At 48.3% G+C, this 20,331-nt stretch overlaps 1 protein-coding gene across 2 annotated transcripts; it reads left to right on the top strand.

Moving 5' to 3' along the window:
• The first annotated feature begins 1,101 nt into the window (after positions 1–1,101).
• PRMT1 (protein arginine methyltransferase 1) lies at positions 1,102–19,604 on the top strand. Of its 2 annotated transcripts, XM_081169091.1 has the most exons (11): positions 1,172–1,256; positions 4,700–4,753; positions 9,776–9,877; positions 10,011–10,166; positions 10,746–10,809; positions 11,274–11,416; positions 12,469–12,556; positions 13,210–13,325; positions 14,851–15,001; positions 15,536–15,657; positions 18,646–19,604. In XM_081169091.1, exons 1-11 carry the CDS (start codon positions 1,227–1,229, stop codon positions 18,727–18,729), a joined length of 1,110 nt encoding a protein of 369 aa, XP_081025217.1. In that variant the 5' UTR covers positions 1,172–1,226; the 3' UTR covers positions 18,730–19,604. The 2 variants fall into 2 exon arrangements, with proteins under 2 accessions (XP_081025218.1, XP_081025217.1); XM_081169092.1 differs by lacking the exon at positions 4,700–4,753 and having other exon boundaries at positions 1,102–1,256.
• Positions 19,605–20,331: the final 727 nt, after the last annotated feature.

Genomic DNA, 20,331 nt, shown 5'->3' with positions numbered 1-20,331 from the left:
TCTTGACCAATAGGATCTCATTAGGGCTTCGACCAATGAGCTTTCACGAAAGAATTCCCAGACTGGTAATGGCGCGGCCCATATAGGCCTGACACTAATCAAGGAGGCCTGTATTTGTTGGGTACAGACAGTTCGCGCTTTATGAACGATAACAAAAGTACCCAATCAAACATGATAGTTGTTAAATTGACAACGAACTCGCCCAATAAGCGCTTCTGTTGAAGAGAAAGGGCTGTTGCTAATCCCTAAGTGATATCTTGCCCTTCTTAAATAGAATTTGACCTTAGCCGTGAAGCGTTACAACTTTTAAATCCTTTTATAATCGTTCCCGCCAATAATTGTCATAGAGATCCGCCAGTAAGTGAATGAAGGGCGCTATGTGGGGATTTAAATGTGTGAGTGACTGCCAAGGCGGCCAATGGCCATTAGAGAGTCACTTTATAGGCGGTCTCTTCCTCATCTCAGCCAATCGATCCTATATTCGGTTTTTCAGGACGGCTGTCTCCTAATTCCTTAAGCCATCCGGCTTTCACTCTGTGCTGCTGGAGTTTCTCATTCAGAATGTGGATTCCTTTTCGGGATCCCGCTCTTCCTTTGTCATGTTTCCCTCGTGTCAAATTATCTGAAGCGACTGGATTTGAAAGCGAACGCTCTTATTTGATTGCCACTTAAATGAACCAATAGCTTCCACGTTTGAAAAGGTGGGACGAAGAGAAAACCCAATAGCTATGGAGAAGACGGAGGCCTTTATCTTTGAATGACGCTTAGGTACACGGATAGTTATTCGTCTATCGCTGGTAAAAACCGCCTCCCTGCTACGATTGACGGCCATTTCCCCACCTCATCTAATGGAATTTAAAGCTCATGGAGTGGAAGCAACGCCCCCAGCGCTGACGGACAACTTCCCCTCCCGCTCCTTTGGATCTTTAGCCTCTAGGAGCGCTCAGCGCGCGCGCGCGCAAACGCCCGATCAAGAAGCCGCTCTGCCTCTCTGAGTTGGTCCAATGGGGATTGAGCGTCGGTTGATAGACAGCTCTTCCTCCTTCTGACCGTCCGAGACCCAGTCAGCCTATGAAAATCCAGAGGCGGGCTTTACTTCCTTTCCCGCCCATGCGCCTTGAATGACAACGACTCCGCCCAATGGGCTGCCCAGTCCCCTCCCCTCCGCTCAGCAAGGCTGGGGGAGCCAAGCTAGTGCTTCTCTCTTTCTGTGTCTCATTCACAAGATGGCGGAGGCTGCAAACTGCATCATGGAGGTGAGGGGAGTGTGGGAGGGCGGGTGGACGGGAGAAAGAAAGGCGGCGGCCGGGGGGGAAAGACCTAGTGGCAGCCCCAGCCCCCCTCTAGTACCCCATACCCCCCTTGCTCCCTGGGGGCGGGTGGAGTTGCTCACCTGAGACCCCTTTCAACCCCCTGCCATTGAGCCCCCCCATTCTCTTGAAAGGCCCCGCGGTACCTCTCTGACCCGGCCCCCAAGCGCCTCAGCCCCACGTCTCCCCCTTCCCTTCTGCCTCTGCTCGTTGAATCCTACCCTTCCTCACCTTTGGGAGCCTTTTGGTGCCCTAGAGAAGAAGCCCATCGCCCCCCTTTCCTCCTCCTGTGCTCATTTGGGGGGGCTCTCCATGGTTTTATTCACCACTCACACCCGCGTTAGTGAGTATCAGTCTGAAGGTGGGGTCGTAATAAAGATTCAGTTGTGTGCCCCCCCCCCGAAATATTAATAATATTGAACAGGATCTCCCGTTTGATTTTCCCTTCCTTTTCGCTCTGCATCCGTCTTCTTCCATCCCACTTCCCACATCATAAAGTTATGGGTCCCCCCCCCGCTTCCCTCCCCGTTGAACATGCCTGCGCTCCTCATGGTAGCCGCATGGCACGCCTTGCCCCATAGGACCCCGCCTCCTTTGGCCCGGGGGGGGGGAGGCCCGTGGAGCTCCGCCCCCCGCCAGCCTCCCGCGATGTATGTAGAAGAAGCCTCGTCCCTTGGAAAGTCCTCTTTGCAACACCCCCCCCCCAGCACAGCCAATTAAAAAAAAAAGCTCGGTCCCGCCGGCGGGCTGCCTCCCTCCCTCCTTGGCCCTCTTGGGTCGCTCTTTCCAGTTTTTCCCACCTCCCCGATCACCGCACTCCCCCCCCGTAACACTTCTCTCCGCCCCGCTCCCCGGCCATTCGTTGCTGTAACCGAGCTCTTTGTCCAAGGAGAATCCGGCCCATTGAACTTCCAGCCCCCTAGGGATTCTTAGCCCCGCAGGCGATTGACTTGCTCTTGTAATGTAATATCCCCGCATCGTGGACCGCTGGGGTCTGCGAGCTCGTGTTAAACCCCACCGTGGACCAAAAAGGAACCCCCACATTGACTCATCTAACAATGGTCCCTTTTTCCCAACTGAGCAGGCCACTGCTACTTAATCAAATCCAGTTGTTCCAGAAGGAAAAAGCACTCTCCTTCCCCCCAAAAACACACCCGAATAAATTTGCTAAACGGTCTTCCTTCCCAAACCTCTTCCCAAGCATTACCCCCAGCCTCCAACCTATCTGGGGTAGCGGCATGCTCAGCCTGTCTGTTGCTTCCTGATTCCAACCCCCCCCCAATCTTTCCTAGTTTTCACTTAAGCGCTGGATCCAAACTCCCAAGTGGCTCGTTCCCTGGCAATTCAGGGGGTGTTGTTGATGGAGGGTTTGTCTGTGTCCTGGGAGGACACCCCTGTCATATATGGGTTACGCGTGGGTCTGTGAAGCTGTAAGCATCTTCAGTGAAATTTGATTTTAGGAAGAGAGCGCTTATTGTGCTTTGCTTTGTTCAAGGAGGTGCAAATAAAAGAAGAGTTGAAGGGAGTTTGGTAATACTGGGAAATCCAGGGGTGCGTTGGGGGGCTTCTTATGGGTTGAAAAAGGTGGTCAGGGAAAGCTCTCGGAACTTAGATAGGGCTAGGGTGAGCCTGGGGGCCTTGCATGTGGAGCTTCATTGGGGAGGAAAATAACAGGGGAAGTTTGGACAACAACCCATAGGCTTGAGAGGATGGGGTTAAGTTTGGAAGGATGGTGCTGTGATGAGGGAAAGAATGAAAGTCAGATTGGAAGTGAAAGGTAGACTGAAATGTGGGGTTGTGCAATGTTGTAAGAGGAAGCTGTATGGGACTGGAAGCGGAGAATATGTGCCTGCCTTAGCAGAGAGGGGTTTCCTCAGACAGGAAATTAGTGTGTCTCCCGCCTATTTCACCATGCGGTGATCATTTGAACAAAGGAGCACTCAGTGTTGGGACAGTGGGGAACTCCCCACACAGCTCCCTGCCATGTGTCCTTATTGAAAAGGGATCAAGGCCTTACGTAGTTTGGAGAAGGAAAGAGAGCTCGCCTCCCTCACTAAGAGACAAGGAGGCAGTTTGCCTTTTGATTTGCATAGTTCGGGTGCCCTTAAAAGCGGCCCCTCAACCACATCCCAAAACAGTTGCCACATTCATTCAAAGTTTTTCGCTGAACATAACGAAGCTTCCTGAGTCAGACCACCAGTCCATCTAGGTCAATATTGTCTACACTGGCTAGCAGCAGTTCTTCAGGGTTTCAGGCTGGGACTCTTTCCTAGTCCTTGGAGATGCTGGGGATTGAACCTTGGGTGTTCTGCATACAAGGCAGATGCTCTCAGTGAGCTACAGCCCTTTCCACTGGTGCCTGTGCCTCTGAGCCAGTGAGAAGCAATATAGTCTGGCACAGGGCAACTAGCACCAGACTAGAGCAGAGGCTCCTGCAAATGATTCCCTTGGATTGGGTTGGCAGCTTGCAGTGTAGTTCCTATGCGTTTGTGGGCTTTGAAAAGAATGGACATATCTGCAATGACTATTGAGAGTAGTGAAACTGGATGGCGGGGGTGTTAAGTGGAATGGTCCTGAATAGGAGTGCTGAATGACAAGTGGCGGTCATGAATATTCCCCCCACCTCAACATCTTAAAAGAGCCCATGCAAACAGTATGCCATTCCTTTTTCATCTCCGTACATGGCCATTTCTAGCCATATCTATGCATCTTTGCCTATTAGTCCCTTGTGGAGATGTTGTCCAAAAACATCTGGATCTCATACCTGGCCCTTCATCAAGGGGAGCGGAGCAGGGAGAGTAGGAGGCGGGGGGGGGCTATTGTTGAATTTTCTGGGACGGGCGTGTTAACAGAGCAGCTTGGCAGGGCCCTTAATAGCTTGGCATAGCAACCTCATTGGTATTTCAGATGGGTTTTGTTTTCTATTTACGGCATGAGATTGTGGTAATCCTGTAAGAGGGCTTTTTTGGAGCAGTGGCGAACTTGTTCCATGTGCTGCGGTTATAATAGTGGCTGATAATAGAGTGCATGCATTATTTGGAAGGTGGGGTGCCTGTCACTCTTCACACCATAAGAGAAACCCTACTGAGGACAACCTTCCCCTTCCTTGCATCTATCTGCCTCTGTTGCCATGGCGATCCTGAGACCCAGTACCTGGCTCCGGAAGGAGACCCAGTCTTCTTAGCCACCTGTGGCAAACTTAGCAGGAGATTCCTTTGACACACACCCCTGCCACCCTCACAGTCTGGTTTTTGTGTCCTCAACCACCTTTTTGCCACGTCTTCTGAACCCCCCTCCCCACCCCCATCGTCAATTAGACCCAGTCTCCGGCTCAGTTCCCGTTGAGCTTTGAATTGACCTTATTTCCCTTGTTACTCTCTCTCTCCTAGAATTTTGTAACCACGCTGGCTAATGGGATGAGCCTGCAGACACCGCTAGAAGATGTAAATATCCTTTGAGTTCACGAGGGCTAGACTAGTGCCCAGCCCTGGGTGTGGGTGAGGCACGCTAGCCCTGGCAAAAGAAAATCTATTTTCCTTGCTATGTCGCCAGCTTGGCGGTGCATCACCCAGTCACCCCCTTCTCTACCTTGCACTTGTCCTCTGCTAGAAAAATGCCTCTGTAGTTGCTCCCATGCTTTTAAGAGGCATAGAAGTATTGCCCTTCTTCAGAGCTGCTAGGAATAACCCATCTCATTTCCCATGAGTTGTAGATGTAGCCACATTCTGCCTCCCCCCTCTCTCCTGCCCACTTGCCACCCTCCCCCCCTTCTGCAGAATTGGTTTTTAATCCCTACCATTCTGGCTTGCTTGTGTACATCATTTGGACCACATCATTAATATTCGCTGGTGATTTTGACTTGTTTTACTGTACCCACTCAGTCCAGAAAGCTAAGTGGCACAGGAGAGAAAAGAGTGGGGGCCCTTGACCATACATGTTTTGTGGAATGGGTGTTACTAATCCACACTGAGGCTATGGAGCCAGGTCACAGTTGTTCTATTTCAGACGGTTAAATCTGCTGATAATGCGATCCCGCGTAGTCTGGAGCCTGCTCCACTTTTGATCCAAATAATTATATATGGCTGCAAATGAAAGAAAACGGGTAGTTTGGTATACAAATACCCGGGTTTCTGCTTTTCAGAGAGAGAACGAAAATGGAGATTGTGAGGGGGCGTTCAGGTTGAAGGTTCAGGAACCTCTTTGGGGGGAGGGGGAGTGAGAAAAAAGAGGATTTCATTGCTGGTCAGAGAGATGGAACAGCTGTGCTCAGCCTGGCTGCTTGTCTTTGCCTGTGGCTCCTACTTCCAATGCGCTAAACACCCATTGTCCCTCTAGTGTTTTCCGAGCCTTTCTTCCCGATCCACACTTTCCCAATTGTAATACAATGCCATCCCAAAATCAGGTCAAATAAATTCTGCAGCTTATTTTTGGGTTGGAACTGGGGGTGGATTATGGGAAGGAGTTCATACTACAAATTCCCCACCCACCCTCCATTCTTTCTTTTTCCTTTTTTTTTAAATCCAAAGTGTAAAGAGGCTGGTTCATTTCCAACAGGCATGCAATGTATGTTGAGCATGGAGATACGTGGGGCAGGGCTGCATATGGACCTCTGGGGCATGGGTGAAGGAGCTGGTTGCATTTGGGAGTCTTGACTCACTGTTTCCTTAACTTTCATTGCAGCTCCTCACTCCTGGGGGCAGGTGGGGGGTAGAGCAGCTCAGGAGGTAGGCCTACACTGGGGTAGCCTGCCAGCCTTCCCCTGGGTTGGGGTGAAAATATTGGCCCCAGAGTGGAAGGGGGAGTGGAATCTGGGTCCATAGGTATTGCAGAGCTAAGTAGACTGAAGTAGAGAGTCTTGCTGGATTTCTCCCAGACTTTTTCCAGTCACAAAAGTGGAATTGGTGTGCTGTGGTTGACCCAAAGGGGGGAGAACCCAATGGTTTGTCACTGAGACACACACAAACCTGACACTTAAGTGCTTTCCATCCCTGCACAGAGCTGACTCCTAAAAATCCAAGGAACAGGATATTGGGGCACCGTAAAACAACAACAGGTGTATTGCGGGCAGAAGCTTTTGTGAACTGCCGCCCACTTTTGGTGCACTTGACGTGGCCTCTAGTCCACAGGATTGCGTGCCACAATAACGTTTGCTGCCCTCCAGATATTGTTGGTCTCCCATCAGCTCTACCCCATAGGGCCAGTAGTTGAGAGCTTGGGGGGCTGGGAGTCCGCATTCATCCAAAGGGCCAGAGTTTTCCCACCCGTGTTTTAGCAGATGGAATAGGAGCTGCCAGTGGGTTGCTAAATTTAAGGTGGCTTACACCAATTTTATTTTGACTTAATTTTTAAAGGAATATTTTTTTGGGGGGGGGGGAGTCAAGGAGAAAGAGTGACCCGGGTATAAAAGAGGCCATGGTGGCAGACTTGCAACAGGAAGCTTCCTTATTCCAAATCAGGCCATTAGTCCTTCTAGCTAAGAACTCTCAAAGCTAACAAATGACGACTCTCCAGGGTTTCGCAGCGATGTCTTTTTTCCACCCCAGCCCAGATGCTGGGGATTGAACCTTATTTGTGTAAAGCATGTGCTGGACCACAGAACTGCAGCTTGTCCTCATTCAGGCAGGAAGGAGAGAAACTTCCACCTGCCCTATATTTTATCTGTTCAGGAGGTTTATATCCCACCTTTCAATCCCAGTAATCCTCAAGGCGGCTTGCAGCAGATTGTCTGGGGAATTTCGAACACCGGTCCACAGCATCAGCAGGCAAGACTGGGAGAGACTTCTTGTTTGAAAACCTTGGAGAGCTGTTGGCAGTCACTGCAGATGATAATTGAGAAAGATGGACCAATGGCCTGACTGTAGAAGGCAGGTTCCTATGTTCTCCACCCGCCCTGCAACCAAGCCTCTGTTCTTTGCTCCATGGGGGAAACTTCCTAGCGTGTCACAGCAGTCTAGCTTTGGGACTTTGGAGGTATGAATCCAATGGGGGCTTCCAGCATTTACTTCCGAAGACTGTTTTGGGGCACGTTCAAACACCCCCACCTCCCGCTGAGTGACATGCTTGGAAATGCAACTTGTGAATGATTTGAGGCCAGACCTCGTGCAGTCCAGTTTTGAGCAGGAGACCTCAACCATGTGGAGCCTAGAGAAGTGAAAGTTGGGACTGGTACCTTGAAATCTGGTGGTTGCAGCAGCGGTGCAAAAGTGGTCCCCTGCTTTCTCACCTCACATTGCCTAATGGGGGCAGGGGATGCAAATGTGGTTTTTTAAAAGGCTAGAATTCTAGTTGACACAGCGGGAACATAAACATCCCTTTGTCCTATTAATAGCTTATAATGGATTCTGTTTTTAAATGAAGCAGTCTACTTAAAAGGATTGTGAAATATTTTAAGTTTTTCCTCAGAGGTTGTCAATTAAAAGCCAAAACCACAGAAAGTGCATCAGTGCTTCTTTTTTAAAAAATATGAATGCAATCAAAGTTAACCAGTCCCAGCGTAATCTGAGCTAAATGAGCTCTTTATCCAAGAATAGGCTTTGGTAATCTCTCAAGACAGGGCTAATCCACTGTGAGCACACACGCAAAATAGACCTGTGTGATCTTGATACAGGCCGGGAAGTAGTTTTGGTAATTGGCCCCCAAATTCAAATAATTCTGGTATGCTTTAGGGTTGATATTTGGCCCCATTCTAAAGCCTGTCAGCAACACTGAGAACCCAAGACACATGGAAGTGTGAGGGTGTGCTACATATGGAAATAAGATAATTAAGCTTTCATTACCCTAATGACTTAATGTTGAGGTGGAGCTGGAAAGGAGAGCCATGTAATTTCCACTGCAGGCAGAATGATGGGCTGTAAGTCAGAACTTCACTTTGACAGAGAGCCGCTATTGGCATTTAGTTTTACATGGGGCTACTATCCCAATAGGAGTATTGCAGTGCCATCAGTGTACATAATAGGTTTTCCATATTTTTCTAAGCAAAACCGAGATACCTAAAGCACCCTTGATCCCTTCCTGAAGGAGCTTATCTACATCCTAGTAATTGGGGTGATAACAGAAGAGCAAAAGGTTAAGGGATCAGAGTGGCATGGACCATAGGTCCTTTGTGGGGCACATGCATTTTGTATTTAAGGTTTGAGGTTCAGTCTCTGAATTGTGTCAGAATTTCTGGTGGTTGGTGGATGGGCCTGAGACTGCCTAAGGAGCTGATGTCCTCTACATTAGAGCCCTGTCTTACATATTTGTTGGGCATTTGTGGCTCATTTCAGTAAAATACTGTATCAGGATTTAGACCCTGCACAGATATGAAGTTGACTCCCCGTCATTGGCGTAGCATAGGATATGCACCCTAATTGAGCAATTGAATAAAGAAATCAATTCCCTGCTGTTACTAATCTCCAGCTAGGCTGTTTCAACTACAGTGTCCCCAATAGCCTTCTTGGCAGGGTCAGATTGGTCCCGGGGGTTGCCAGTTGTTGACCCTACAGCTTGCAAATTCAGGCTTATAAAAGTCAGTTGTAGTAAATGTGTCTGCAAGTAAGCTGTTAAGTGCTAGTCTCTCCCTCCCCCCTTTGCTTTTTAATATACAAATGATTAGCACATGTGGGCTGGTACTCATATGGGTTTGGGGTGAGATGTTACTTCTGAAGACTATATCACCTGGCTCTTAGAATAAAATAACTGTCGCATAATTGGAATATATAGTTTATGGGGAAGAGAGGAACACCAGTCGCAGATATTTCCAAAAGGCTCTGTTGGTCCCTTGGAAAAACCCTCCCAATGTATTCATCCTTCAGAAACAGGATTACTTTTGCAGATGTGATGATTAGAAACAATTGACACTATAAAGCAGTTGGTTTATCAATACTGCTACCAAAGGCAGTCACCCAACTGAAGAAATTTTAATTGAGTGATTGGTTAAATTGGCATAGGTGTGCAAATGAATTAAAGGAATAGTCTCAAAGAAAAAAAAGGCCTATTTCTTTTCAGCTCATTCATGCATGTTTGTTGCCTCTTCTGAGAAGATGCTGACTACATTCCTCCTCCTACATATAGGCTGTAATGCCTGTTAAGACAGCACTTGCCAGTCTGAATTTTTATAAGTAGTTGTACTGACTTTTTTAAAAAAGAAAAAACTGCCCAATTCAGTCAGTGTCATCTTTACAGTAAAATGTTTTGAAATTATCCAACCAGTTAATTGATCCAGCCAGTTAATTGACCATAAACATTGTAACCCTGCCCAAATCAATCAGGGCCACCTTTATTGTAAAATGTTTTGAATTTATCCAACCTGTTAATTAACTATAAACATTGCAGCCCTGCTGCCAGCTGAAGAATCTTAAGACGAAAAGAATGAAAGCTGATGGGAATGATGAAGAGGTTGGGGTGGGGGGACGGGGACTTGTTATATTGAGAGAACCTGCCTGCATGGGCCTGTTTCGCCTTAACTGCCTCTTGTCTTTCACCAGGTCTCGTGCACCCAGCCAGAAAGCAGCGGCAAGCCAGCGGCGGAGGAGATGACCTCCAAGGATTACTATTTTGATTCTTACGCCCACTTCGGGATCCACGAGGTGACAGAGAGTTGGCTGGGGCATGGGTTACAAAGCACCTCCTTGGCGCAGGGACCCATTCTTGCCTGTCCAAGGGGTGCGTTTGTGTAGATGGATTTTGTGAAAGTTGACTGATGTGCCTTCCTGCCCCCAGGAAATGCTGAAAGATGAGGTGCGCACGCTGACCTACAGAAACTCCATGTTTCACAACCGGCACCTCTTCAAAGACAAAGTGGTCCTAGATGTTGGCAGCGGGACCGGAATCCTCTGCATGTTCGCAGCCAAGGCTGGTGCCAAGCGGGTCATTGGGGTGAGTGAAGCGGCCAATGGCTGGTTGGTCCCTTTGCTTTCGTGAGGGGTGGTAAACATAAAAACACAAGCACTGGTAGGTCCTATAAAATCTGTTGTGGTGCTATGTGGAGTGAGCATACGGGTCTGGAATTTTGTAGGGAAGGAACTATATTCTCCAGCCACAAAACCAAATTATGTTGTGGGAACCAGTCATGCCTATTAAGAGTGTGTTTGTGTTGCCAGCCTGACTCTGTTTCAGAATTTGGGAATGTGGGACAAGGTAGCAGGACCTCAGGAGAAAGCTGATGTTGGAAGAGAGACTGGACATTCCTGCCCTTTTGTTTGCTAGGTCTTGCTGCACAGCCATGAGGACTAGAAACATTATTTACCTCTTTAGTTTTCAGTAAAACCTGGCCCCAAAGAGTGTTGAGGTCGTGATGTACTGAATTGAAGCAACATTTAGTGGAGGGTAGAGGCCATGAATAAGATTCTTTCCTGGGTGAGCGAGGCAAGAAGGGAGAACTAATTTTACTTTTTGTGTGCTGTACGAACATATGTGAATATCCCTTCTCTCCTTTTGGTACTACACTCTTAACAGATTGAATGCTCCAGTATCTCTGACTATGCTGTCAAAATTGTCAAAGCCAACAAACTCGATCATGGTGAGTTAATTTTGTTTTACATTCTCCCTTGCCCTTTAAACATCTGCAATATCATGCACCTATATCAACCTGTTAGCTGCTGCCTGTCTTTTCCTTCCTTCAAATCAATTGTTGAAACCTCCATCATCTTTTAGTCCTTCTCCCCGACTAAAACTAAGCATGAATACAAGGAACTGAATTTTAACGCACACCCTTTCCCCCTGCCTTACTTTGCTTCTACCTTCTTCATCTGTGCTGAATGCTAGGCTGTAAGCTCCCATCGGGCAGAGATCCGTTGCTGTTGTAACTCTCCCAGGCACTTTGTTTGTTAATTCTTTGCTTGGGGAGCATCATATTCTTGCAAGAGCCCCCGTTTAACATCTATTGACCAACATCTGTTAATATGAGGAAATCCCATTGCTGCAGCTGGCTTGCACCTCCTTCCAGTGCAGCCCTTACATTCTTGTTTTGTTTCTCTGGTGAAGTGGTGTCCATCATCAAGGGCAAAGTGGAAGAGGTGGAGCTGCCCGTGGAGAAGGTGGACATCATCATCAGTGAGTGGATGGGCTACTGCCTCTTCTACGAGTCCATGCTCAACACTGTCATCTACGCCCGGGACAAGTGGCTGGTGAGTCTCTGTCCTGCCCTGTTGCTGTGTCTGCAATTCCTGGGCCCATACTCACACTTTCAAATCTCCTGATGTGCTGATAACTGAGTGCACCAGCATCTTTCCCCCTACAACCTTAGACACGTAGGGGCAGAACGGTTTCTGTTGCTCTCTTGGCTGAAAGAGCAGTTGAGATAGTCAGCTCCTCCAAGCTGTTGCCCACCAAATATTTTGGAGGTTGTGATCCAAAACATGTGGAGGGTGCAAATTTGGGACGGCTGTTTATTAATATCCCAGGTTCACAAATCTGATTAGCTGGACAAACACCAGTAACCAGACTTTCAATATGGTGTCATCTCCTTTGACAATGGGACTGTCATGCCTTGTGCAGCTTCCCAGGTCCTCTGTTTTGGAGCCAAGAGCTGTTCCTTGTGGGGACTCTGCTTCACAGAGGGCAGGTTTTGTCACTGGCCCTCAGTCATAAGAGCAACCAGGTACTGAATTAGACTATGTTCCCTAGTTAGAAGGGCAGTATGCTCAAACAGCTTTTAAGAATGAGAGGAAACGAAACCACATCAAGGGGCAAAATGGCCCCAGTGGGGATTTAGAGCCACTTCCTGTTGGGATGGTCTGAGGTGTGGAAACACATTTGGGACGCATTCTTCTATGGTAGCTCTAGAAGCAAGTTTTGTATGTGTGAATAGTCCATGGTACTGCCCCAGTCTAGGATCAGCCCTCAGGAAGGCCATAGGAAAAGTTAAACTTTAAGTTCTATACTGTAATAACTTGGAGTGTGAATGTGTGACTTGAAGCTTAGCAGCAAAGCATGACTTTTAATTATAGTTGCATTTCTCTAACAGCTGCTTGAAGTCTAAAGCTCTGCAGTATGTAAATTGAATCCAGGCCACTTTGCCATAATTCAAATCAGGATGGTGTTTGGATTGAAGCTCACACACATTCATCTAGTAGTTAAGCACAAGGAATCAGTTTCTCTCGGCAGGGAAAAATTATGGGCACTATAGGGCTGAAGTGAGTAGTAACAACTTCCTTCACTTATTTCTTTTTTGTCCCAGACCCCCGATGGACTCATATTTCCAGACCGTGCTACACTGTACATCACAGCTATTGAAGACCGGCAGTACAAAGATTACAAGATCCACTGTAAGTAGCAGGCGGCACCACAGTGGTTTGCAGGGAACAAGGCCGGGCTCAAGAGCTCCCCTAACAAAGAAGACAAGGGTGACAAGTGCAGGTGTCGGTGGCTGGGTGCTATAACTGAAGGCAAGCTGTACCTTCTAGCTTGGTTTGGAGCAAGTATTTCTCTCCGCTTGTAAGGTGGCCCAGCCCAGTGGCTTTCAAACAGTCCTCCGGGGATTGGTAGGTTCTCCAAGAGAAGATAAATAATGGGAAACAAGCTTGCCCAAAAGGCAGCAAGTTCAAAGCTATGGCTTCCTGTGCCCTGGGGTACATTCCACAGCAGCATAGGGGAGTGGAGTATGTTCTTGGGTCAACCCTTGGTTATCCAGGGGTGCCACCAGGCCTATTGGGCCCCAGTCAGCAGTTTGTCTGCGCACTCACAAACTTGTCCTAGAACCTTCTGCAATGTCCAGGGGTTCTGCGGTGAGAAGCAGGGTGGGGGGTGCTAGAGATATGTCTTACAAAATAGCTGCCTGAAGGTTCACAGTTTTAAAACACTTAGACTAGCCATGGGTGGGGAGTTTGGTCTGTTTCTCAATGCTGTGCCCCTCTGTGTGGTCGATTGTTACGGCCTTCCAGGATCTGACTTCACCTCCAACCTGTGTCTCTTGCCGCAGGGTGGGAGAATGTCTATGGCTTTGACATGTCCTGCATCAAAGACGTGGCGATCAAGGAGCCCCTGGTGGATGTTGTTGACCCGAAGCAATTGGTCACCAATGCTTGCCTCATCAAGGTACAGTGTCACAGCCCCGAGCTAGGGCTAGGCTGCTGGGAGTTTGTGAGATGCAGGAGTTCCCAGGAAGAGTGCCAAATGCCAGAGTGAGCAGTCTGTCAGGTCCCCTTGCCCTTACAGACATGGGACAGACGCTACAGCAAGTAGGCTCCACAACAAGGAGAGGGCTTGCCCGCTGGGAGACTGTCCTCACCCAGCCCCAAATGCATACATTCTTTATACACTGTGGCAGATGACGTCAGCCACCTGACCAGGGCTGCAGGTAGCAGATACCCAAGACAATACAAAGTTCCTCTTCTGGGCTTTTGAGCCCAGCATCCCAGTTCATCCAGATAAGGGCACCATGAAAGTTAAGCCAATTAGTGGATCAAAGCAGGCATATATAAACATACATGAGCTCCTTGAAGGTTCATTTTGAGTGCCAAGATGGCGTAAGTACAGCTTCCGGAGCAGTTCGCCTCTGGTACCACACAATGAGACATGTTGCCCTTCTGCCCAGGGACCTCCATGGCAGCTGCTGCTGAGAACCATGTCTCCTGCGAAAGGCAGTTTGTCCACTGGTTGTGCTCTTGTTTCCAGGCCAGTGTGCTTTTCTAGAGGGCATAATGCACAACAAAAGGAACCTGAAGGTTTTGGGTGCTTTACTTCCTCCCCTTATTGCCTGTGTTGCTGCTGCCTCTTCAAAACTCTTCATGGCTCACTAGGTGGAATGAAACTCTGGCTTTCATAACTTCAGATGGATAAGCACGGAGCAATGGTGATATGCAAAACTTGAGGGGAAACATGGTGCCAGTCCATGGGGTTTGCAGTCCACATCTGGATAAGTGGGAGGGCAGGTGTGAGTGTTTAGCTGCGGTGTGTGGCGCTGCAGGCTGTTTTTGCTTGCCGTTGCTGTTGGTAGTTCAGCTTTCCTGCTTGCTCCTTTTTTTGGCAGAGCACCTGCACTCACCCTCATTGTAACACAACTGCTAGTTTATTGTTACGGACGTGGAGCAGATGGCCCACTAATGGAGTCTGCAGGCAAGAGGTTGCAGCCTTGTTGTTCTGGTGGGAGGAAATGGATGGATGGAGAAACAGCGCCACAAAAGGAATTGACAGCAAAATGTTGCAGAGCCTGTCTTGTAAGGCTGTTGGAGGCCAGTGAGAAAGGTCTCTCCTCAGAGGAGTGGGAGAGAATCTGTCAAGCCTCTCACAGCCAGCTCAAAGGCCAGAGCTGACCAAACACAAATAAACAATGAGTAAAGCGCAGTCCTCCCTTAACTCTGTTTTTTAATGTCTGTATTTCCGCTTGCTTCAAAATTCCCCAATATGATGGACTTTCCGCTTTGTTTATAGGTGGCCCTAATTTGATTGGCACAGGGGCACAGAAGTTTGCTTCTTAAACGGAATGATTAGCTTTTAATTTGTAGTGTTGGGTTAGTAAAAGGTGAGGATTATTTAGTATGTTCTTGACCCCATTTCTTACTGCTTCTCATGCCTTCTCTTTATTTTCTTTCTTTCTCTTCTCGTCACCCACGGTTGGCAGGAGGTGGATATCTACACGGTGAAGGTGGAAGATCTCACCTTCACATCACCCTTCTGCCTCCAAGTGAAGCGCAATGACTACATCCATGCCCTGGTCGCCTATTTCAACATAGAATTCACTCGTTGCCACAAGCGCACTGGATTCTCCACCAGTAAGGGGCACGACCTTGGCTTGAGGAGTTAGCAGGGGAGCGGGCGGGCTGGTGGTCTGGTTCTGCCTTCCGAGTATACTTGAAGCAGGGTGGGACTTGGTGGCTGCATCTTAATGGGCAGTAGAACTTTTGGCTGTCTAAAAATCTGCTTTTAAGAACTAGCTGGTTAACCGACTACTTTTAGCCTGTACTTCTGGGAAGAATGTGCTGTTGCTGGCAAGCAAGGAGCTCAGTTGAAGCCAGGAGCTAGTAGTTTATGAGGCTGGGCTTTCCTCCCAGCCTAGAAATTCTTGTAGCTTTTGCCAAGTGGGAGCTTATAAAGCACAGTTGGGGGGAAGCTTGAAGTCAAGGAGGAAGGTTCAGTTCTTTTGGAAAAGAAGTACCTGAGCTAAGAGTACAGCTAAAAGTATACTAAACCCAAGCAAACTATAGGGGACAGTATGTGTAGGGCCTATGTCTCTTTCCCTATGTCTGTTCTATCTCCCCACCCTGCACCCTCCGGCACACTGACCTCACATGGCTGTTGCTCCCCAGGTCCCGAATCTCCCTACACCCATTGGAAGCAGACAGTCTTTTACATGGAGGACTACCTAACAGTGAAGACGGGAGAGGAGATATTTGGCACCATTGGCATGAAGCCGAACGCCAAGAACAATGTGAGTCGAGGACTTTGGTTCTTAACCCTATATATGCCCCTGGAAACACTGGCAGCATCACTTCCTCTAATGGCAAACAAGGGTGGTGAGCGGAAAACAAAGCCCAAATGGGGGCCACTGAGAAATAAGGGGGAGAAGTAACTGTGTGTCGGTTTGCAAAATACTTTAAGGAAACGAAGCAAAAAATTATTAGGGAGGGTTGGGGAGGGAGGAAACTCCAGAAACCAGTCCAGTGCAGGCTGAGTTAGCGATGGAGTGGGGAAGGTCAGTTGGAAAAGGAGTAACAAAAAACCTGAGGGTGGGAAGTGGAATGGTTGGCTGGAGGAGGAGCATGGCTTGAGCCTGGATAGGAAAAGGAGCCACTCCATTTAGGCGGGTGAGGATTCATGGCAATATTTTGAGGCCGGTTCCACATATTCAGTTAAAAATCAACCCCAGCTGTGTGTGTGTGTACATGTGCGCATCCACGTATATACATGCATGCACACACAGGGAAATGCACCACATAACTTGTCAAGAGTTGTTTTGTCTTGTTCATTTGGTAACAGCCACTGTGTTGAGACAATACCCTTTGTACCACAGGCAGTGACCCATTTGTGCAGGGGTTCCATCGCTGGCCCCCATGTGTGTCGGCGAAGCGTACCTAAGTCCATCCCGCCCCATTTTGCCCTCTTCCAGGTCCAAAATGACCCACGTGTTGGCAGTTGTGCAACAGTTGAACTTGCAGGAAATGGCCGCTTCCTGTAATTGCACACTGTTAAAGAACAGAAATGTATTCAGTGATGCAGAGGTAGTAAAGGGAAGGCTCAAGTTGCAAACAGACACTTCTGTATCTTCCTCTTAAGTCCCTGTATTTATAGGTATACTCTCTCTCTCTCTCTCTCTCTCTCTCTCCCCCCCCCCTTCCCTTCCGTGTGTGTGTGAGAGAGAGAGAGAGAGAGGGGGGGGGATTTCAAGGACTTTAAAAGTGCATTAAACTGAAGTAACTGGTGAATTGACTATATTTGATGGGAGACAATATGTCCTTAATCTGGGCCAGCCCTTTATTACCCCAGCATTTTTATGACTCACGAGGACTGGGTGGCTGCCAAGCCTAGGAATTCTGTTGCTTCCCGGCATAATCCGGGCTGGAAGTTGATCTCAATAAATCTCTCCATGGGAGCCTCTGCCAGCGGACTTTCTCCCTCCTTCATTTATGTGTCTGCCCATGCTGCTTAAACAGTCTAGCTCCCTCTCCCCAGCCCTGTCTCTTCCTTCTCAACTCAGTTTTAAATTCCTTCAGTTGCACAAAGCTTGAATAAGGTAAACACAAGTGAACGTTTTAGAACTTTTGACAAACTAGCGTTTACAATTTTGAGGAGGCGTTAGTATTTTGTGTTTATACTACTACTCAATGAATAACAATAGATTCTCAGTCATAGGGAAGAAACTGAAAACACATCAGAAACACACAGAGCACGTGGCTGAGTCGCCCATCATGGGAAACCTGAGTGAAGGCCTTTTTTAAACAGGCGAGGTGCCTGTGCCCTTAGAGATGTTGTTCGACTCCAACTCCCATCGGTCCCAGTTAGCATGGCAAATGGTCAGGGATTATGGGAGTTGAGGTCCAGTGACATCTGGAAGGTTATAGGTTCCCACCCCTCATCCAAAATGAAGCATTGATGATGCTCGCTTAATATTGCTAAATGCCCTGCTCCTAGTGGGCACCATGAATCATCATTCAAAATGCTTCTCTGGTTGGTCAGCGAGACACACGGAGTAAGCTTGCCCTAAGTTGCTTAGGTAAAGGTAAAGGGACCCCTGACCATTAGGTCTAGTCTTGGCCAACTCTGGGGTTGCGGCGCTCATCTCGCTTTATTGGCCGAGGGAGCCGGCGTACAGCTTCCGGGTTATGGGACTAAGCTGCCTCTGGCAAACCAGAGCAGCGCACAGAAATGCCGTTTACCTTCCTGCTGGAGCGGTACCTATTTATCTACTTGCACTTTGACGTGCTTTCGAACTGCTAGGTTAGCAGGAGCAGGGACCGAGCAACAGGAGCTCACCCCATCGCGGGATTTGAACCGCCGGCCTTCTGATTGGCAAGTCCTAGGCTCTGTGGTTTAACCCACAGTGCCCCCTGTGTCCCTTTAAGTTGCTTAGGGCTCTGAATAATGAAAGAGGCCTTTAAATTTGGCACATTGGCAGTAATGCAGTTCTTCCATGCCTGGGCCACTCTGGCCAGCTCACCCAGTCTAGGCCATAGTTGCTCATTGACTTCAGAAAGTCACATTCTTCCCAGCCAACTCGGCATTCAGCTAACCTTTCCTTTTTGAGGCATTTGGTGCAGGAAGCCATCCAGTAGGGCTGGGCGACATCTGGTTTTCAACATTATGATATATCGCCAGCTAAACATCATGATATACTGATGTATCACAATATCTGAAATAAGGATGGAGCTTAGTAGAGGCATTTGCTGGCTTCAGTTTTACCCGTATTGTGATTTTTGCATAGCGCATGCGCACACACACACACACACACACACACACACACACACACACAGTTCGCAGTATATTGCCAGGCCAAAAATTATGAAAGCGGTATTACAATATGGACTTAAAACTGGTTTTGGACGATACATCACCCGGCCCTACCATCCAGTGGCATCAAGAGACGGGTGCAGTATTGGGGGGGGGGGGACATGGGGCAAGGAAGTGGCACACAGGGTTGTCGAGAGGTTCCAAAGCTTGGGCACACATGCTTTCAGTGTGGTTGTGAGTGCTCCATTTGTGTGACCTGGTAAACGCATCTGTTGTGGCCGGGGAGCACCCTCAGGTGTTGAGATGTTGAAAGGAGTTAGCTACATTTCCATCACGGTACTTGGGAGGTATAGAGGGCAAGCCATGCCCTGGGGGCACGGAGGTTATGTGAGGTTTGTTCCAAGGGAGTGTATCTCGGAAAAAACACTTTGTGACAACCGCACCCCTTTCCTTTCTCTCCTCCCATGTGCAGCGAGACCTGGACTTCACCATCGACCTGGACTTCAAGGGCCAGTTGTGTGAGCTGTCTTGCTCAACGGATTACCGGATGCGTTAGCCCAGCCACCCCTTGCCAGATTTTTTTTTCTCCTCCTCCTCCTCCAACTGACCTTGCAACCCAGAGCTAACCCTCCCTGTCGTCCTGTTTAAGTTGGTGTCTCACTAATTCATTTCATTGTGTAGTTCCTTGTTGCTGTGACTCTGGGCCAGCAAGGGGAGGGTCAGTATTAGAGGCTAGGGGGAAATAGCCAAGACACCCCCTCAACCCTGTTGCCCCTCATTTTCAAATCTCCTTCCCCACCCGCAACCAACCTCCCCTCCTCCAGGCCAGGAGCCAAGGCTGTTAGCACAACTGAAGACACAGGTGGTTTGTCCATCCGTCCGTTTGTTCTGAGGCCCGAGTGCCGACAGCAGACTTCCATCATGAATTTCTTTTTTAAAAATAATAATAATTTTTTTTTTTTGGTTAGTTAAATCATTGTTGGTATCACCTGCCAAACTGTGTTGCCCAGGATCCTCGTCCCTCCTCTTGCCCTGTTTTCTGGAGTAACTGCTCCTGACAATACCCTCTGCTCCAGTGTAAACGCTGCTCAGTTTTTTTGAAGGGTACACACTTCTATCCAGTGCCCAAATGGGGGAGAGGGTTCCCAACAGGTTTTTATCAAGAGGGCACGTGGAGGGGTGTGGGTGGAAAAGGCATCTCCATTTTGTGAGTGTTAAGTTTTTTTTCCCCCACTGACGGTTTTGTACTCCCCCCCCCCCCCTTAACAATTCCCTGTTCGGATCTGTGGGAGGGAGTTGTGTGGGGTTTTTCTTTCTTTTTTAAATCCCTTGCCCCTTCGAAAGCTGACATCGTGTGACTGTTTCATAACTTATGGTTTTTATATGGTTACATTCATGAGGGAAAAAATAATAATAAAGAAGTTGAAACCACCTCTTCTTTTACTCAAACATATCGCTTGCTTGCCTGCCTGCCTGCCTGATGGCCTTAGGGTTGCATTTAGAGAGGGGCCCGTTCCTTGGGGCCAGCCTCACTGCTTGTCCCCCCCCCCCAAAAAAAACCCCCAACAAACGTATGGACAGAAGAACAGAAGTACAATGTAAGGTGTAGGACTCTCAAACCAGCTGTCGAACCTCACAAGGCAGAACTTACAGCTATAAACACAAAAATGAGGTTATTGAGGAAGGCATGCTTTTGTTCCGTAACACTGTGGCTTTGGACTAGTTACAGATACAGTGTTCTCTACAGAGCCATCCCAAGATGTGTTACTGGAGATGGAGAACAAGGCCCCTTGTTCCCACTGCCAGGTACCGAAGCCAATGGGACCGGCAAGTGGATTGTTCTCAGACCCAATTGCACCAGCAGTGTCTTCAGATTCTTGTTACAAATCCTGTTTTAAGTGGGGAGCCTAGATTATCAAGAAGGTTAACGGCATGCCCAGCTATTCCTTGATTTTAAGATGGAGGGGGAGAATTTGGATCGGGGGACGAATGCTGATCCTGTGGTTGGGAGCCGACACTGCACCTTGGATGCAGGGACCAAAACTCCAGTTTAAAGTGCCAGAAGAGCTGGACACAGGAATGTCTCCCTCACCTCAAATTCACAAAAGGACAGTACCTTTATTAGGCCCATCAAAATATCACAAAATAGTATGCACGC

The sequence above is a fragment of the Podarcis bocagei genome (genome assembly GCF_964188305.1).
Source record: "Podarcis bocagei genome assembly, chromosome: 13".
Taxonomy (NCBI): domain Eukaryota; kingdom Metazoa; phylum Chordata; class Lepidosauria; order Squamata; family Lacertidae; genus Podarcis; species Podarcis bocagei.
The sequence above is the reverse complement of the archived record's forward strand: the minus strand, read 5'-3'. Positions and strand labels throughout refer to the sequence as shown.

What these genes read in the sequence shown, in the direction of transcription:
- PRMT1 (XM_081169092.1), top strand. Translation starts at nt 1,122, where the DNA reads ATGACAACGACTCCGCCCAATGGGCTGCCCAGTCCCCTCCCCTCCGCT. An exon ending in AGCCAACAAACTCGATCATG is followed by an intron (nt 10,810 to 11,273) that starts GTGAGTTAATTT and finishes TCTCTGGTGAAG; the next exon opens with TGGTGTCCATCATCAAGGGC. An exon ending in AGCCGAACGCCAAGAACAAT is followed by an intron (nt 15,658 to 18,645) that starts GTGAGTCGAGGA and finishes TCCCATGTGCAG; the next exon opens with CGAGACCTGGACTTCACCAT.